General features: G+C 38.5%; 1 protein-coding gene, 1 long non-coding RNA gene and 2 pseudogenes across 5 annotated transcripts; 1 reads left to right on the forward strand and 3 right to left on the reverse strand.

Annotated features, from left to right (window-relative positions):
- Positions 1-308: 308 nt before the first annotated feature.
- On the reverse strand, positions 309-1,034 carry LOC147870234 (uncharacterized). The gene is made up of 2 exons (XR_015532412.1): positions 839-1,034; positions 309-718 (listed from the first exon to the last, which is right to left on the reverse strand). It is a non-coding gene; the product is annotated as an uncharacterized LOC147870234 (long non-coding RNA).
- Positions 1,035-1,123: 89 nt separating this feature from the next.
- Positions 1,124-4,511, reverse strand: LOC147870235 (pentatricopeptide repeat-containing protein At2g33680-like). The gene is made up of 2 exons (XM_087338152.1): positions 4,355-4,511; positions 1,124-4,245 (listed from the first exon to the last, which is right to left on the reverse strand). The coding sequence occupies exons 1-2, from the start codon at positions 4,379-4,381 to the stop codon at positions 1,429-1,431; spliced, it is 2,844 nt and encodes a 947-aa protein (XP_087194278.1). The 5' UTR covers positions 4,382-4,511; the 3' UTR covers positions 1,124-1,428.
- Positions 4,512-8,666: 4,155 nt separating this feature from the next.
- LOC147870236 (3-ketoacyl-CoA synthase 4 pseudogene) lies at positions 8,667-10,250 on the forward strand (annotated as a pseudogene).
- Positions 10,251-11,897: 1,647 nt separating this feature from the next.
- Positions 11,898-14,796, reverse strand: LOC147870237 (putative sugar phosphate/phosphate translocator At2g25520 pseudogene; annotated as a pseudogene). Of its 3 annotated transcripts, none has more exons than XR_015531882.1 (2): positions 13,054-14,796; positions 11,898-12,446 (listed from the first exon to the last, which is right to left on the reverse strand). The product of XR_015531882.1 is annotated as a putative sugar phosphate/phosphate translocator At2g25520 pseudogene, transcript variant X3 (transcript). The 3 variants fall into 3 exon arrangements; XR_015531881.1 differs by lacking the exon at positions 11,898-12,446 and adding an exon at positions 12,728-12,908; XR_015531879.1 differs by lacking the exon at positions 11,898-12,446 and adding an exon at positions 12,728-12,915.
- Positions 14,797-19,577: the final 4,781 nt, after the last annotated feature.

The following is a 19,577-nucleotide window of genomic DNA, read 5'->3' on the forward strand; positions in this document are numbered from 1 at the left end:
AATGAGTTATTTGGTTGAAATCACACAAGTATAGCAACATATAAAGTTGCAATATGATAGCACACATGTAGCTATATGTATATGTATACATTTAGCCAAGAATAAAATGGCGTGGCTCTTGAAATGAATTATTTGGTTGAAACCACACAAGTATAGCAGCATATAAAGTTCCAATATGATATCACACAAGTAGTTATATATGGATACATTTAGCCAAGAATAAAATGGCGTGGCCCTTGAAATGAATTATTTGGTTGAAATCACTCAAGTATAGCAACATATTAAGTTCCAATATGATATCACACAAGTATCATAAAATGGTCCTTGAAACAAATTACTTCATAGGAATGTACTTGTGACAAATATACAAAATCAGCCAAGACAGTGACAATAATGTTGTGATACCACCAATGTGAGAACACTTCTTGAGACGCTGCAATTATCTAGGTGATTGGAGCATATAAACATAAAGCACATAACGTGTGCTCTAAAACAGAGGAAATGGTGTTTTATTCAGCACATCTCTCTAGAAAGAGAACTTATGACAAGAATTCTTTAGCTCAAAGAAAAATGACTCATAAAAAAGTATATTGTAAGTGTACTAGTAGCTCGATAGACTTGAACCATGGTCATCCATTTTACACTACTACACCAACTCCATCTTTCTGTCATAAACTATCATTTTTGTCCATATAAAAGACAGTCTTGATGAATGCCTCTGTATCATACCAACATAAGCAAAAGTAAACTTAGATATAATATATCTGAAAAGTACACAAGATTATTTGTTATGAAATGAATTGACTCAGAGCCTGTTAAGATACAAAATCATATTTACCTTGCTTGATCAGTAAGAACGTGTTGGTCGATTACGTCTGGCCTTTGACCTCAGTTGCCACAGTAGAGATATCCCTTAAGAGACTTGAAAAAGAACGAAGAATGTGTCACAATCGAGATGCTTTATCCACATAGGAGATGTCTCTGACCAACAAGCCAAATCACATTACTGTAAACACTCCCGATTCTCTCTTGCTCTGGCACCTTACAAAGAGAGAAGAAACAAATAGAATCACCATCAAAATCAAAAGACTGTATGCCTACATAACAATTGTGCAAAATCAATCCAACATTTTAAATGGTAGGCAATACAAATATTACACCCCATTTTTACTTATTGGATGTTAACAAGAATGGACCTAAGTTTTCAAAACTTCTCCAGAATACCTTTGTATGCCAAAAACCTTTAATATTAAGGATATTCTGGTCATTTTTGAAAACTCACATGTGCTATTGGTCAATATTCAAAAACATTTCAAGGGTATTTTGGTGATTTCGTCCTAAATTTGTAATACCTGGTAATATACAACTCCATGAAGAAAATGTCGGTTATACATGGCATATTGTATTCTTCTAAAACCTTAATAATCGTCAAGTCATTGGCTCCATAACTGACTCTAGTTGAGGCCAGTATCCGTTCTTCTTTAATAAAGTATTTAAATATTGGATCTTGAAACTGATTTCCACATTTGATGGATGGCTATCATCATTCACTACAAATTCATGTACATTATCATCCACCTCAATCCATGCCATCCCAGGTTTCTTCCAAGCATGTGCACATTTCCTATATTCTTGCACCTTTTTAACCTCCTCCCATAGCTGAGCCTCCACATAAATATTGGACATCAACACATGCCCTGATGCGTCATCAGTATCGAGTCTCGAAACTTGATCAAAGCATCTCACCCCTAATTCAACATTTCCATATAATCTACAACTGGATAGTAAAGATACCCAAGTCAAGAAATCTGGTGTTCCTGGGTAGCTATCAAGATAATCTTTCGCATCTTGGAAGCATCCTGCACGACCGAGAAGATCGATCATACAACTATATTGTTCAGCACTCGGCGATATACCATACCGTTCTTTCATCAAGTTGAAATAGAACTGACCTTCTCCAAGCTCACCATTATGACTGCATGCTGAAAGAATGTTGGTGAACATCACACCATCAGGTTTGACTCCGGTGCTACTCATATCATCAAGATATAATTGAACTTCTTTGAAGTTTCCATGTTGAGCATATCCGGATATCATTGCACCCCATGCAACCACATTTCGAATACACAACTTAACAAACACTTTTTGCGCACTTTCTAATCTCCCACATTTCATATACATATCAATCAATGCATTTCCAATTGTAACATCGGATTCAAACCCCTCTCTGATAATCTCATCAAATACAAGATTCCCATGTTTGATGGATCCCACACTCCCACATGCTTTCAAGACACACAAGAAAGTAACTTTATCTGGTTTCATGCCTTCATATTGCATCTTTTTATAAAGGTCAAGTGCAGAGATGCCACAACCATGTGAAGCATATCCTGCCACCATCGATGCCCATGATACTAAATCCCGATTGGGCAAATTATCAAAGACTTGTCGTGCCTCCTCTAAGCACTTGCATCTCACATACATGTCAACAAGAGAGCTCCCGACGATCATATTTGATTCATATCCAATATTGACTATCTCTTCGTGTATCACCTTTGCTTTTGTCAATGCTTCTATCCTACCACATGCTTTCATGGCACATGAAAAGGCTGTTTCATTAGGTATTATTCCACTTTCTGTACGCATCCTTTGAAAAAGTTTGAGGGCAATGGAAAAATGCCCTTGTTGAACATACCCCGACATCAGAGCACTCCACGAGACCCCATTTCGGTTGGATAAATTTTCGAACACTTGGTGTGACTCATTCATGACTCCACATTTTGCATACATGTCTATAAGGTTATTTCCGATAACACTTGAGACACATCTGTGCTTGCAGATGTCATGATGTATCATCCTACCTTGACTGATTGCTCTAGAAATTGCACATGCTTGTAAACCATATGATAACATGATTTCACTTGGCGTGAAACCATCCTCTAACGTCCTTTCAAAGGACTGAAGAGCAGAAAAACCATCTCCATAGACTATATATCCTCCTATCAAAGACTCCCATGACATTACATTTGGTTGCGGCAACTTATTAAAGACTTCACGTGCCTCTTTCACACAATGACACTTGCCATACATGTCAATAATTGCATTTAAGACAACTATATCTGAATTGAATTCACTATTCATGATATTTTCATGTATGTGCCGGCCCTTTTCAATAGTGCCTAGGTAGCTGCAAGCTTTGATGATGCATAAATAAGTGATTTTGTCAGGCCTTACTGAACTCTCTTGCATTGTCTCAAACAATTCAATAGCAAACGAGGCATAGCCATGTTGGACATATCCACCAATCAATGCACCCCATGACACCATAGAACATGTGGATAAGTTCTCAAATACTCTGTGAGCCTCATCAAGGTTACCACATTTTGCATACATGTCAAGAAGTGAATTACTAACAACTGCGTCTACATCAAGGCCAACACTAACAATATGATGATGAAGGTCTCTTCCTTTCTCTATTGCGCATATGCTTGCACATGCTTTTATAAGACCCAAAAATATAACTTTATCCGGGTATACATTTAGATCTTGCATTTTCTTAAATAGGTTCAGGGTTAGAAGACCTTGTCCATTATTTGAATAGCCAAGAATCATCACTCCCCAAGAGACCAAAGTAGGGTTAGCTAAACTTTTAAATACAGAATTTGCCTCACCTAAAGCCCCAAGTTTAGAATACATATCAATAAGACTATTCGATATCGCTACATTTGATTCAAACAGATTCTTCATGATTTGATCATGAATAAGATATCCCTGTATTACACATCCAATGTTACCACATGCTTTCAAGAGGAACAGAAATGTGACTATGTCGGGTTTTATGTACTTCTTTCCGAGCATTTCTTGGTATAGTAAAAGAACTCTCTCATTGTTTCCTTTCTGGAGATATGCCGACATGATCGCGTTCCACGAATGTACAGTCGGAACTGCAACCTTATTGAAAAGGTCATTTGCTTCTTGTAAACATCCACAATCACCAAAGATACGAATAAGTTGATTACTCAAAGCAGAAACAGAGCCAAGACCGTTTCTCTCCATAAGGGCTAGAACTCGGCGACTCGCTGAAATATCCTTCTTTTTAGTGCATTCTTGCAAAATGTGAAATATATTTTGTCTCAATAATGGCAGTCCTTGTGAATCCATAATCTCAAGCATTTGAAGCTCACTTCCTAGACTGCGATTCTCTATCATACGACCGTCAGGATAAGAAGCAAAATGCCTTCTTTTCTGCGCATTTATGAGGCATAGTTTTACATATGATGCTCTGTTCCACATTATTTGCGGCACGGAAATGGAAAAGAAAGAATAACAATAGAGATGTGACGTGATTTCTTACGTTATGGAGGCCAGAGTGGATTGCCATGGCCAGGCATGGCTGTTGAATACAGTTGATTTAGATGCATGCAGGAATGAGATTCCTGTTCCTCTGTGTCATTTCTGTGCATTTTCTGTGTGCCTGTATCCTCCATTGCATGGGCTGGATTCGAACTCGCGACTTCCAGGGGAGTTTAGAGGGCAGTATCCGGGCGGCCACACGCGGAACGGAAAGACAGCCCGAACATACATAAACATTGGGCGTGTGAATGCTGCTCTTATGTTTGAAGTCCCCCCCACCTCTGTTCCATTCATACATCCCTCCTCTATATGTAGACTTGTAGTGTGTCGGGCGGGCCTCAGCAAAATGCTATGCTTGGCTAGGGGCATAATGCAATTTCTTGCCTCTCCATGTGGAGTCTGGACCCATCGTGTTCGTTGTATGCCCTTCTACATGTTTCGTGATCATATAACAAACTCCCTACACCTCCCAAACCTGACCAATATAGATACTTTCCCTAGCAATCACAGTCGGGTTTCATCTTTATGTTGAGCCACACAAGATGTTGGAACTCTAGTTTGATGGGGACCTCTCACGGTCAGGTAGGGTCCCAACACCTTTTGTGGCTTGCTCTACACAAGATAAACCCGACATCTTGTGTGTGTGTGAAGATGACTTCTATGAACCCTTCGAGCTACTCGTAATTAGCTACCCACAATGAATATCGGTTATTTACATTTCCCCGCTTAACGATGCCTTTATCATTTCTAGTTCTTCGGTGTCATTGTTGGTCATGCCCCTTTTGCCATATTGTTTCAGTATGACAAAGTCTAAATATTCTCGGGAGGTTTTTGCTCGCTTTGAGCTTTTCTATTAGTAACATAATGCATTCCTAAAAGAAAAACATGTATTCTTGTGAGGAACCACATTTCCTTCGCCAAAATATGCTTGGGATATTGCCTTTCAATGTGTTGGTACAACAAAAATCCGCATTTTCCACTAATAACATGTGTAAAACATTGTTATATTTGTTGTATAAGACGACACTCTCACATGCATTATCTCGTTGAACACAACATGGTTATCATCTTGAAATACTAGGTGCAACCTAAAGAACCTCCCTTGTAGAGAGGGGGAGAAAAACAATCATAAGTGAGGGGCCATAGCGAAACACTTCGATTGTACAAATTAAGGAAATTAAAGATAATGCAAGGTATTCAACGAGCCCAACAACCCAAAGGTTTGATCAAATGCATATGAATGATCATATTTAACAACATAATGAAACATGGAGGCTTAGAAATGACAGGGTTCCGATGGGGGAGGCGAGAGAACATGCATGGTTCGATCTCTTTGACGAGGCTGGAATGGTCAAGTCGCTAAAGGGCATGAGCGGATCGGGGAGTGATACAGTTTTTGGGGACAGCCAGAGCAGCGGCTCTTGGCACCCAATCCAAGTGGTGGCACAGATTGATAACATCTGGAAGACAGACCCGGATGTTGCTAAGGTGGAACCCCATTGGAGGTTAAGGGTATACGGTTGTCGCCCCCTTGTCGATCTGGATTGGGACCCCGGGGATTTCAGATGGAAACATGACGATAGACTCCACCACTAAATTGGGTCGGACTTTGCAACTGCAGCCAGGCGGCCCCCTTCGCAATGGCTGGTGAACATTGGGCATCCCCGATGAGGCGCTCATTGCCTTTTGGAAGGGTCTTTGGCGTCTCCACATGCCTGAAAAGATTAAGCTCTTTTGGTGGTAGATCGGTCATAATGTGGTGCCCGTTGGCGAATGGTTAGATAAACGTGGCGGCCCGTTAGGCTGCCCACTGTGCTCTCTACCTATTGAGTCTCTGAGACATTGTTTGTGGGATTGCCCTTAAGCTCAAAAGGTATGGGATAGAGTGACTCGCCTCCTTGTGGCATGTGAAGTTGAAGGAACAACCTCGTGGAGCGCTGCGGCATGGATTGATCACTCGGTCGAAGGGTGGACGGACGTCGTCAATGCGGATAGTTGGTGCTATGTATGCACGAGAGGCAAAATCGTCAAGATCCGTTTTGAAAGAGGCTTGCAGCCCGCATCCCCTAGGTTTCCGGAAATCTGGATGTTGATCGTAGGTTTCACCTTGTGGTATATATGGAAAGCGCGTTGCCTCAAGGTCTTCCAAGGTACGGTACGGCCCCCAGAGGAAGTGATCATGGACATATGGTTCGCGCTTATCAGCTGCCTACGAGGGCAACTGGAAGAGGTTTGCAGCCACTCCAACGACGTGACCACTGCCCGTTTGCGCTTTTGGCAAAAATGGCGGAACACACCTATGGTGATGCAAGGCGGGAGTGGCCCGAGGTGGAACTACCAGCCCCCACGTTGGTTGTTTCCTACTCACCTGCCACCCTCTCTTCGGTGTAGGCCCCAAGAGCTGACTCGTACTAGGCAACATTGAAGGGCATCGCCTTGGATATAGGTAGCTTCTTACATTAAGTTAGGCCGCAAGGCAATGTAAGTGGCTCATCTTCTTTGGCTTGATCGGAGGAAGTCTCCCCGATGTGTGTATAAGTCTCCTTATAGACTCTATGTAATAATCCTTCCTAACTAATGGGAAAGTAGCTTTACTTTGAAAAAAAAAAAAAAAAAAAAAAAACACAACTTCATCGAACATTTAGAATGCTTATACTTGATATTGACAATATGAAAAAATGGCATATCATTTCATTTTATTCTAAAGAATGTTATGGATTTGAGTCCTTTAGCAAGAAGACAATGTGAAAAATGAAAAGAGCAATTTATAAAATATGATTGGCTACGATGAAGCCAAAGAACTTTGACAATTCCTTATCATACATGTGGGCACCATGACCCAACTTTTTTGTCATCATTACGATATCAAGCTCTTATAAAACCACGTTCATTTAGGTTTTCCATCATATGAAGACTTAGTTTGAAAGTACTCATTCTCACAGTTGGATGTGCACAGATGATGGGGATGGCACAATGATATATAGAAAACAATCAATTTAAATCTTCCACGCCTTATGGAGCACCTAATTTGCTCAATGATGAATTTCCCTTGCCTTATTTTGATGCTTATTAATGGCTAAAAAGGAGCTCTATTGAACTTTCGTGCACAATGCTCCAAGAATACCAACGCAATACATCAACCTAATGTTGTAACTACTCCACTTGCTTGGGTCATGAATGAAGCAAAATTACACGCCATTATCTAACCATACAATTGGATATGTGTGATAAGGTGTGGATTTTCTTTTGGTTTATTGTCCTAAATAATTCATAAAATAATATATATGGTACAAAAAATACACATTTGCAAATGTGCACATTATTTCAATTCATTTCCTACAAATATCCATGAAAGACGAAAGCATGGACATATATACATTTGTTGAGGAAGAAAGCATGTAAACCGGTTAATATTTTCAAATGTGCACATTATTTCAATTAATTTCCTTCAAATACCCATGAGAGACGAAAGCATGGACATATATACATTTGTTGAGGAAGAAAGTATGTAGACTGGTTAATATTTTCATCTATGAGATGTGCAAAAGAAATGAAGCAATACCAAGGATGCGTAAAGACAACTAGTATGTCAGTTATTGAATTACAAATGTGTGGGGGAGGCGGGGAATTAAGAATGCATGGACCTTTCTATAAATTGTTGTAAACTCTTCCCAATCTAAACGAAACAACTTGCACTCATTTGATTCATTTAAACATTTGAAATCCGTAATTATGGGGTGCACCCACTCAAATAGCATGGGGAGGTCAAATGACAACCACACTAACCGCTTCTTCTTTGTTTGCCTTTGAGGTTGTAAACTATTTTGTTGGAAAGATAAGCTCCCTTTGGACTTTTCGTCCTTTTGTAAAACAACCAACGTGGTTCACTTTCACTAGATGAATTTTGTCACAAAAAAGCATTCCAACATTCATGTATTTTAAAAAAAAAGGTTCAATAGACACTCAAACACAAGACATTATGTGTGAAGCACAATGTGATGGAATGTCTCACATCAACCAAGTTTAGTTCAGAACAATGTTGATTCATAGTAGTTAAATAGAGAAAGAGACATATTTTTACCAAGAGGTCAACTCATAATTTTGGCAAGGAAAACTATAAATTATGAAGCAAATGGAAAAGGTGACATTTAACTAACTAGTCTTACTTTGGTTATTAAGTACGTAAGTTCAATTTGACTATAGAATAAAAGACCACCCCACTTGTTATATCCAAATATGAAAATTCCAAGGTTTGTACCTTGATTTTTCTCTCTGAACTTCCATCTTCTTATGTTTCATCTCTATTGATCACCATGGTGATGTTTCATCACCAACGTAGTTTCTTCATTGACCATAACATTGCAATACTACAACACAACCTTCCACATCTATGGCGAGCATTTCGTGACTTCAACCTCTTCACCATCTTAGTTTGTTTTGTGACCGTTCTCTTCATTACTATAACTTTCCACTTCAATTTTCGATTGAGGCCAGTGTATTTGATGGACTTTTCTTGCTTCAAGCCCCCAGAAGATCTCAAAATCTCAAGAAAGGCTTTCATTGAGCATTTAAAGAAAAGTGGTAAGCTCAATGAAGAAAGCTTACAAATTCAAGTTAAAACTATGGAGAGCTCAGGTATTGGAGATCATACATATCTCCCATCTTCTATTATTCTTGCCAACCCTCCCATAGATAATTGCATGAAAGAAGCTAGGCGTGAAGCTGAAATGGTCATGTTTGCTGTCATAGATGAGTTATTTGAGAAGACAAAAGTGAGGCCCAAAGATGTAGGTATTTTAGTTGTGAATTGTGGTTTGTTTAGCCCTACCCCATCTCTCTCCGCCATGGTGATCAATCACTATAAAATGAGAGAAAACATTTTGAGTTTCAACATTTCTAGCATGGGTTGTAGTGCAGGAATCATTGCACTTGACCTTGCGAATGATATGCTTCAAGTTTATAGGGCTACTTATGCTATAGTTGTGAGCACAGAGAACATCACATCATCTCTTTACACACGAAACCAAACGTCGAGAATGTTGAATACGGTCACATCATCTCTTCTCTTGCCAAATCAAAAGTACATGTCAAACACAAAATCGTGTCTATATACACAAGATCGAATGTCCATATCAACAAACACCGCAACATCTCTTTACAAAGAAAACCAAAATTCAATGTTTGTGCTTCCTACCACTCTCTTTCGGCTTGGTGGGACAGCCATCCTTCTCTCAAACAAACAGAAAGACAAGTCTCGAGCACGATATCAACTCCAACACATCATCCGAACACATAATGGTTCACATGATACAAGTTTTAGATCGATATATCAAGAAGAAGAACAAGATATAGACAATAAAAAAGTTCTATCATTGTCTTCTGATGTCATCCGAGTCACTAAAGAGGCTATCAAGGCAAACATGATCACACTTGCCCCCTTGATTCTTCCTCTTCCCCATAAATTTGTATTCCTCATAACTCAATTATGCAAGAAAGCCATCAAATGTAAAGACTCAAACACTTACATACCCGTCTTGAAGCATATGGTCCAGTATTTTTGTGTTCACATTGGCGGCAGTCAACATATCTTTGATGAGATACAAAAAACTTTGAACCTAGGCAAGAAGGAGCTAGAGGCATCAAGAATGACTTTGCATCGATTCGGAAACACATCAAGTAGCTCTATTTGGTATGAGCTTGCATATATTGAGGCCAAGGGCAAGGTAAAGAAAGAGGATAGGGTGTTGCAAATTGCTTGTGGGTCTGGCTTTAAATGTAATAGCGTTGTATGGAAAGCATTACTCAATGTGAAGAAGCCCAAGATTAATCCTTGGTTGGATTGTATTGATGAATATCCGATCGAAATTCCAAAATATGACAAGATTGACTTAGATTAGATTGATTGGTTGAATACAAATTGTTAATTGCTTAATGGGAGACTAGCTCATGTATACTCTCTTCTTGGTTGATTTGATATTCTCTTCTTAGTTACTTTACTACTTTCTAGATGATTGAATGTTAACCTCCTTCATGGCTTGAAAACTAACAACAAAAGTTGGAGGATTACCGACTTACCTATGCAAATAACCATATTAAAATTTAAAATAGCTTATCATATGGCCAAGTGGTCTTCACATTGTGTAACAATAGTGAGAACCATGTGAATGATGAGACAAATAGTTGTGGAGTTTTTGGAGTTGAATTAGACAATCCTTAACAACATTCTTTGAGACTTTTGGATGTTTAAGTATGGTGACGTGTGTTTGCAAAGAATGGACTATGTTGGGTGGAGGAATGTACTAAATTTTTGCAAGCAAACTCCACAAAATGTAATACATGAAACCAATCATCTTGTTGGTAGTTGATGAAACGATGAAGATAATGCTCAAACAACTTATATTTTATAGTAAGTGTGGTTGTCACTTTGTGTGTAATAGCTTTGAAGAAATATTACAAGGAATATTGACGAACTTGAGAAAGTGCTTCGAAAGATCAAATGTGGCCCACGATCTAATATGCTATGGCATTCCTACAAAACATGCCAAAGTTATTCATGTGGCCCATGATCTAACATCAAGTGAGGTTCAAATAAATCGCTTTGGTGTGTCTTTTAGGAATGCCATAGCATATCCTAAAATCATTGTAGTGGTAGTTTCTTGATTGAAACCTAAAGTAGGGAGCATTATCGGAAGTCCAAACTATCTATTCCTCCTCATCATCCAATGATCCCCATAACATTATCAAATTAAATTTTGCCTCAATTTTCTTAGAAAGTGCATCTAGAAGGGAGTGCGTGTATACAAAACAATGCACATAACATCTACAAAAAACTGGGTTACAACTTACGACGAATCATGCTAGGAATGTACAAACTAATTCAGAAAAATTATTTCGAAGTGATGTAGCACATAAATTTAAACTTAAATGAATTGCATTTGAATTTTCTCGCCATCGTCAAGCATATAAACCGCAAAGAAACTATGTTCTTTTGTACTTTTCCACAATCACTATGAGGCATGAGTTTACTCTTTGTTTGGATTTCTTGTCTATAATAAAATTATGCACTATTGTGCATGTCTACCAGTAAAGAACATTGTTGCTGCATACTAGGAGCAAAACAAAAAGAGAACAAAGGATGTAGAGTATGGAAACATCCAACAATATTCATGGCTATGGGTTTCTTGTTTTGAATGACCTCATACAAAGAGAATTGTACAAGCAAGAAAGGCCTAAATGACAATGTTCACGATCCAATTATCTCCGATTGGTATGACATAAGGTTGGAACTTAAATTTATTAACTACTTAATACTCTTAAACGGAATTTTTAACAATGAACATTGTTTCTAGTCCTCACAAAATGGACCCAATGACAACAGCGAACAGCCCGAATTATCCTCGTATTTATGGGATGAGTAAATATCAACATCTGAATTTGTAATTGTTCTCATACTGGATTTAAATGGACCCAATGACAACACCACTAATTGTTCTCATTTAAAGGTGTTGCAATCCCCTCCATACTGGACTTATAACGACAAAATATGAAACTCGAAATATGTAAACAACATTTCATTGCTAAATTGGACAGGGAAAGGCAAAACATGAAGCTCGAATTATGTAAACAATATTTCCATTGCTCGATATTTGACCAAAAAATTGGTGCCATACTTTTTCCAAATAGGATCAAAATATAAATGATGAGACATCAACTCACATGGGTTGCCCAATGCTACATAACAAGAAGTTTTACGAAATATCGGTCCTTGGCATTTAATATCAGACTAAAGGTATATAGCAAATGACGCTCATAAATATCCATTGGAGGTTAGAAGCCCAATGAATCCAAGCTATTGCACACTGAATGCATTCCCATACAAAGAGAGGAGCTTCAATGAGCATCTGGAACCATCATCCAAATGAGAGGGAGATTCAAATCCATTCCCAATAATTTGCACTAAAATATAATTTAAATGTCATTGGAAACATCGTGACAATTTGACACCATTTTTGTTGCCTTTTCAATCACTTGAAATTTTTTTAATACGAACGCTTCGATCTGTCTTCTCCAAAAGATGATGCAAAATAAGTTTACTGCGCCAAATCGAAATCTCTCAATTTCCGAGAAAAATAAAAAAGAATTGTATCATAACTAAGCTGCAATTCATGTGTATGGATCAATGGATAAAAGATTAACATATGTAGCATCGATTCAAATCACATTTGCAAAGATGGGATAACATAAACCGAACACAGCAAAAATCATTACAGCTCTTTTTATAAACAATGGGAAATAATACAAAAGAAACAAAACAGTTCCAAAGTCTCCACTGTTATGATTTAGAAATTCATCATTCGATTTTAACAGCACACAATGAAGCAAAAATTAACATATAGCTCTTTATTCTGAAATGGGTACTAACATATCGACACAAATTGCCTGACAGTCTGAAGGCAATGATTCTCTCTCTGTCTCTCCCATCACTGCTCTTTCATACAAATTTGTATAACATCATAACAATGAGGTAAAAAATGAACATAGCTCCCTCTTCATCACTGCTCTCTTTGTCAAATGAGTAAATACATAAAAGAGCCAAATAGTTTGGAAGAAAAAAAAAAACAAGAAGAAACAAATTCCTAGGTTTCCCAAGTGAAATATTACAAAGAGGGAAGAAGAATAAATAAAGGAAATACAAATTACCTGAAAATAACACCATTTATTTCCTCTCCAAAGAGGTCATTCCTTCTTTATCACCATTCTCTCCGATCCCGATGGGCTTAAGAAGGCTTCCGATTTCTTCATCACCTTCACTTTCCTTCTTCTGGGCTTCCTTTGCTCTCATTTCTTGCAACTTGCAATGGTTATAGTAACAAACACCTAGAAATGCAAGGCCATACCCAAACAAGTTAATAGGCGTGACACGATCCTTAATGACCGACCAAGAGAACGTGATGAGGAGCCAATCCTTGACAACACCGGCGACATTCATGGTGAGGGCTGAGGTTTTCCCGATGAGAAGGAAGACTGCGAGGTTGAGTGCGAAAGCACACACCGAATTGGTCCCAAACACTATATAATCGAACTCAAATGATGATTCACGGACAAGGGTTGGGTACTCAACAAAGACCCAAGGGATGGAGAGGAAGACAAAGCAGCATGGGGCGACATAGTAGAGAGAAGTGATGGGATTGAGGCTAATCCCTTTGGAAGTGAGCAGAATTTGGATCAAGACCAGGCGGGTGGCTTCGAATGCGACAGCCCCGAGCTGAAGCGCAACACCCCAACCATTGAACATGGCTTCTCCGTAAGCAGCCACGGCAACACCAAGAGAAATACCGACCATGTTCACCATAGTGTTCGACCGGAACATCTCTTTCTTAAAGAAGACTCCGATCGAATACACCGCCACAGGCATCAGAGCTTTCAACATCTGGATGAATGAGACCGAAAGGTAGATGTATGCAGAGTTAGAGAGCCATAGACTGACTGAGTAGAGAGCTCCGATGGGAACGACTGAAGACAGGTATTGTTCTTTGGTCATGCCTATGGCGTCCACAATCTTGAAGACTCGGACGAGGATAAAGGCGAGCATTGAACAGAAAGCCATGTGGATCATCGTCAGGCTTATTGGGAATGGCCACCCATATAGCTTCTTGTCCAGGATGTATTTGTTGAAGATGATGACCGTGAAGCTCAAGAAGATCCACAGACCCACGTAGAGATAGCTAAGCATTATCTTCCTTATCAGGCCAGGCGTATTACCCCCCTGGGTAACGAAATCTTTACCCATCGCTGGCAGATCTTCCTCGTTTAAACGGTGGATGTGAGGATTGATGATGGTTAAGATTATGGTGATGGGAAAGCTGGAATGATGGCAATGCAATGGACAGAAGCTCTAGAAGATGAAAAAGAAGAACGGTTCGTTCTTCTTCTACTTCTTTTGCTTTTCGTTTCTTTTCTTTCTTGCACACAAATGGCGAAGAAGAAGAAGAAGAAGAGCTTCTCCTTCGATTTTTTTGGAAACGAAACGGTCAGACGAAACCTTGACAGAAGAGGCAAAATAAGAGAAAAGGTTCGAATCTCTCTTCTGTCAGGGGATACCTCTAAAAGAATTATTTTCTACGGATCGAATCGCTCTTCCTTTTTTACAGATTCGAACCTGTTAAAGAGCTGGGAGGAAAGGAATGTAGGAAGAAGAAGAGGGGGGATGGAAGAAACAAAACCCTAAATCATCCGTTCTATCCCGCAGAGTCTTAGAGACCTTAAAAAGAAGCAGATCTCTGATGAAAAGACATGGGAACCCTGAGGTGCAGGCCTAATCCTATTCCTAAACCTTGAAAGAATAAAGACAGAGTGATCGCATTCTTGACCTCTGCAGAATGAAACGAAGAAAGGTCGGGGTCTATTCTTCTTCTTCTTCTTCTTCTTCTTCTTCTTCTTCTTCTTCTTATTTATCTCTTTGGGCCTCTGCTTTCTTCATCTCCTCCTCCTCCTCCCTCTCCTCCTCTGCCCAATGTGTGTGTGTGTGTGTGTGTGTGAGAGAGAGAGAGAGAGAGAGTGTGTGTGTGTGTGTGTGTGTGTGTGTGTGTGTGTGTGTGTGTCATGCCTACTCCTCCATCGCCATATCCATGTGTGTGTGTGTTGTCATAAGTTTATTCATTTTATTTTCTGGATTATGATTTATTGATTTATTTGATTTCAGGTCAACTTCTGCAGAGAGAAAGTGTTCTCCCCAATATACATATACACATGTGTATCCATATATGTACATATATATGTATGTATATGTATATGTGTCCATGTGTATGTATACATATATGTTTTATGTGTTATATGAAGGACATGGACTAGGTTCAATCCTTCCTTGGCATCGAGACCATCCGCGCGTCTCTGTTGGATATTGCTTTCCCGAAGCCTTTACATCGTCAACTTTTTCAAATTTGGCACGGTCATGATCCACCTCCACCTTAATTGAAGGTACGAACCAGCTCCAACTATGTTGCTCTCGATATGACACACTATCATCAACTAAATTAGACGCCTTATCTACCCCATAATCCCCTACCTCGGCCTTGACTACGTAGTCAAACTCATTAGCTAGTTCATGCTAGCACCATGTGATGGACATTTGGACTGCACACCATCTGGGTGATGCGATAATGACGCAACAGTGCCATATTCTACTAAGTGAGGGTTCAAGTGCCAACTCGGATGATACATGGACATAGATGGACCCATAGCTCGTCGGATTGTTGATCAACATTAGACATCAAATTCTCATTGGGAAACAATGTCGGCATACAGTGGAGTAACAAAAAGTAGCCAATTATGGCTCTATCGAGCACATATGTAGAGTATGTTAAGTGTAGTCGTGATTGCTTATGAAGTTGTATGGCTTGAGAGTATCTAGAAAACCTCCAACAAAATGTATATTTAAGCATAAGTAGATGGTGTGTCTACATTTACAAGGATGTAGGTGGACATTGTAACATTTTGGCCATGTGTTGACCTTTGATGATAGATTGTTGTAAATACTAAATGGGAACACTCTACAAGAAAAGTCCAATTGGATGAACTAATGTGAATACGCCACCATTGTTTTAGGATCATCGTGTTAAGTTGTAGAAGTCAATCTTTGAGAGGGTAAGACCAACACAAATAAGGTAACCTAAGTAGTGATCAACATTACCTTGCTTCGATATTTGGTCATGTCTTCCACAACCAATTATATGTCTTACTTATGCATAGCAATCTATGACTCTAAAACCAAGGCAAAGACATACATTCTACATTTTCTCTCTATATTGTCAACTAGAGCTTTTCTTAACTTGAATGAACCATTTGCCAAAAATTATGATCTATCAATTGTTTCCTTCGTGGATGAGGAAGTTCAATAGTTTCCCCACATTTAAAAAACCAAAGGTGTCTCCTCAGTCACTCACATTTTGTATAACATGTGACACGACAACTAACCACAATCGTGAAACCAAGACATACATTCATTGCACCAATACCAATATGACACATAAATCGTCGATAAATGGCCAACTTACATCATCATATGACTTCTTCATATCTTGGGATAATTGATTTCATGGGGTAGGGTAGAATGTGGCCCTCATCATGGTCTTGATTTCATGGGGTAGGCATTTGGTAACCCAATAGGATTCCTAGAAAAACTCACCTCATCTTATCCTTGGGGTTGTGAGGGTCTTTCTTCCTCGTGTATCTTGAATGTTTGCATGACCTTGAATTTCTCTCAAAGGATCGTCCTTGTTTCTTATATAGATGTCGTTTTCTTCAACACATATTGTTTTTGGTTCCAAACCACAACATTGTTCTAGGAATTGCATATGATTAGGAGTATTGAAGACCTTCATTACATGTGTCTATTGGCATTCTACCATAAAGTGGCCCAAACTATCACATTTGAAGCAATAACTAGCAAAAGATTCCCAATGTAATTGGCGATGCAATGACCTTACATCCTTTGTCGTTATATTAGACCATAATTGCTACATTCCATGTTCTATAACACTCCACAAATTGGAACCATGTGTTCCACTTCAACCCAAATTAGACTCTTTTGGTTCAAAATGTTATCGTACAAGATGTACGGAGATTTGTCAAAGTGTGGTGAGTGAGGGCGAAAGAGTAAAGTGTTGATGTGTATATGTGTAAATGTGCACAAGTGTAATTGTGAGTATGAGTAGATGTGTATGTAACACATGCACGCATGTGTGCGTGCGGACAAATAAGAAGAGGTGTGAGTGAGTGTTTAGTGTGGATGGCTAAGGGGGCTTGTACCCTTGTGTATCTACCCCCTCTTTGTACTATATTAACCCCCTTATGGGGGATGAATGAAAGATAAGGAAGGATTTCTCTCTCTCAACTTCTCTCTCTTGTCATCTCTTTCTCTCTCTCTCTCTCTCTCCCTCACGTTGAAACCCCTTGGGAGGGGGCTGGAGCCATCTTGGTGTAGCATATCTCCACTTTATTCTTTCTCCAAAAGAGGAGAAGACCTCATCGTTTTTCCAAAATTCGCGAAATTGTTGTTGTTTACGAGTCACAACCTCGGGCTCACCAGTTATTGCGTTATATTGACCTCTTAAAGTGTGTAAGAACATTAACCATACCTTTTTGACTAACTCAACTGCATTCTGTTTTATTTTCTGAAATACACATTTACATGTAGCCTTCCACAATACCGAAACTACTACAGAAGATATCGTAGACCAGACCATATCCTCTTCCAAACAACGGACTATTGTAGTATCAAAGACCACCAATACTTGTATTCCATCGAAGAGGAGAAGAAACTTATATCTTATTATTTTTTTGTTCTAAAAATAACATCGAAAAACCTCTTGGGCCTTCATATGCTTGTTTGATACTTTTGCGGCCCACCATGGCATTAAGCCATTAGCAAACCCAATCAATGAATTACACCTTTCTCATAAAAAATGAATAATACCTCTAGCATAAAATATTTTGAGAGCTTCGAGATTGGACTTTTGAAGTATCGTTGCATCTACAATATCATCAAATTCAACATCCACCAAAGCATCATCATTTTCATAAAAGTTGTCTCGGTAATGTTTGGTTGGCAACTTCATGCATGAGCATGCAAAATTCACTCTCTGAACATAATAGCGAAAAAACATTGGAAGAGTACATTGACTCTTAAATCAAGCCTATTTTTGCGAAGATTCTTATGTACAATACTTCCGGTTGGGAAATGCTTGCAAGCATGCAAGATTGTTTCAACAGTTTTAGAAAGCAATGGAAATGGAAATTTTGCCCATCTTCTATTGCATTACACAAGATCTTTGACATTACAACGAACAAGCATATAGTTTTGCTTTTTATTGTGGGACCTTTGACATGTAATTTTCGTTGTTTTGGGTGCATAAGACCAACTAAGAAAAATTATGTGTTTCTTTACGTGGGTTTATTTTTTGGCCCATCTGGATACTATTGGAAAACATAAATAAACTGACAAATTTTGACAACTTGCCCACAATCCATACAAAGCCGCAAGCTCTTCTTGACTAAGAAAGTTATGATTGTCATTTACTACAATAATTATTAGAGAATACTCATGGTCTCTCTTTTGAATGTGTTTGGACAATACTCAATCCTACATCATTTCATTACTCATAAGTAATCTTTTTGTGGGTTGTCATACCTCACATCAAGTATTAAAAGAAAATTGTATGGCACAAAGATAGAGAGCATTAGAATTCTTTTATATGCACTTGATTCTTTTTGTCTACTATTCCATCTATTGCATGCATTAATCACCCAAACCACGTGTTTATAGACATAACGTTTTATTGAATTAAGAACATAGAATGGATTTTTGAATTGCTCACTATGTATGCAAAAATATATTAGTTTCTCCATATCGTTACATTAAATGCAATTTATTATCAACACATAAAGAAAACAATGCTAATCTACCATAAGTTTAAGTTCATGTAGGGTTTTACGAGAGATAAATTTATTACAAAGCTTTGATTGATGAAAGGGAAAATCTCTGTGCATACTCACAAGGTTTGACAACAAAGAAATGTTTCATTCATTGGTAAACCATGATCATGAACACAAAACTCTATGGGCTAATACAATCTAGAAGGCAAACATGGCTATGATCATCAAAATGGAAAAGAAAGAATCCATACATAAAGTTTGGTGGGTTAGCATAGGACCTCAATATCCCAATTGGGGCAATCATATGGTTGGATGATCTAAGCCACTCCTAAGACCCTAAAGGCACTCAAAGCGATGGATTTTGATGTCAACACAAAAAACGTGTGATTTAGGTGTCCTAAAGGCACCCCATGCTTATATAACTATTTACATGCCCAAACCAACATGCAAGGTGTCCATAAGTGCTTCACCAAGGATATCACCACATTCCAATCACTCTTGAACATTAGATAGCAATCACTTGTTGGCATTTGCTTAATTATATTAAACGAAAGTCTTGTTGTTTAATTCATCATGTTTTTGAACTTACGTAATTGTCCGCCAACATTATTTGAATTTTTTTTATTCAATCGAGTATTTGGCAATTTTCATAGCAAAGAACTTCAAAGTTATTTAAATCCTTAATGTACACATGACAACTAAGGCAAGACCATGAGAAAATCAAAGTCAAAATCAATTGATGAATCCTTGATGTATATGAAAATAAGAGAAATCCCCAATTAAACTTGTTG

This window comes from Azolla caroliniana, unplaced genomic scaffold (genome assembly GCF_043228905.1).
Source record: "Azolla caroliniana isolate FFs.n. ecotype wild unplaced genomic scaffold, voAzoCaro1.0.p SCAF_1, whole genome shotgun sequence".
In the NCBI taxonomy this organism is placed as follows: domain Eukaryota; kingdom Viridiplantae; phylum Streptophyta; class Polypodiopsida; order Salviniales; family Salviniaceae; genus Azolla; species Azolla caroliniana.

Bases quoted from the DNA above. Each gene is read 5' to 3' on its own strand.
- LOC147870235 (XM_087338152.1), bottom strand. From the start codon at position 4,381: ATGGCAATCCACTCTGGCCTCCATAAC. The intron at 4,246-4,354 runs GTAAGAAATCAC...ATAAATGCGCAG, and splicing joins TCCACTCTGGCCTCCATAAC to AAAAGAAGGCATTTTGCTTC.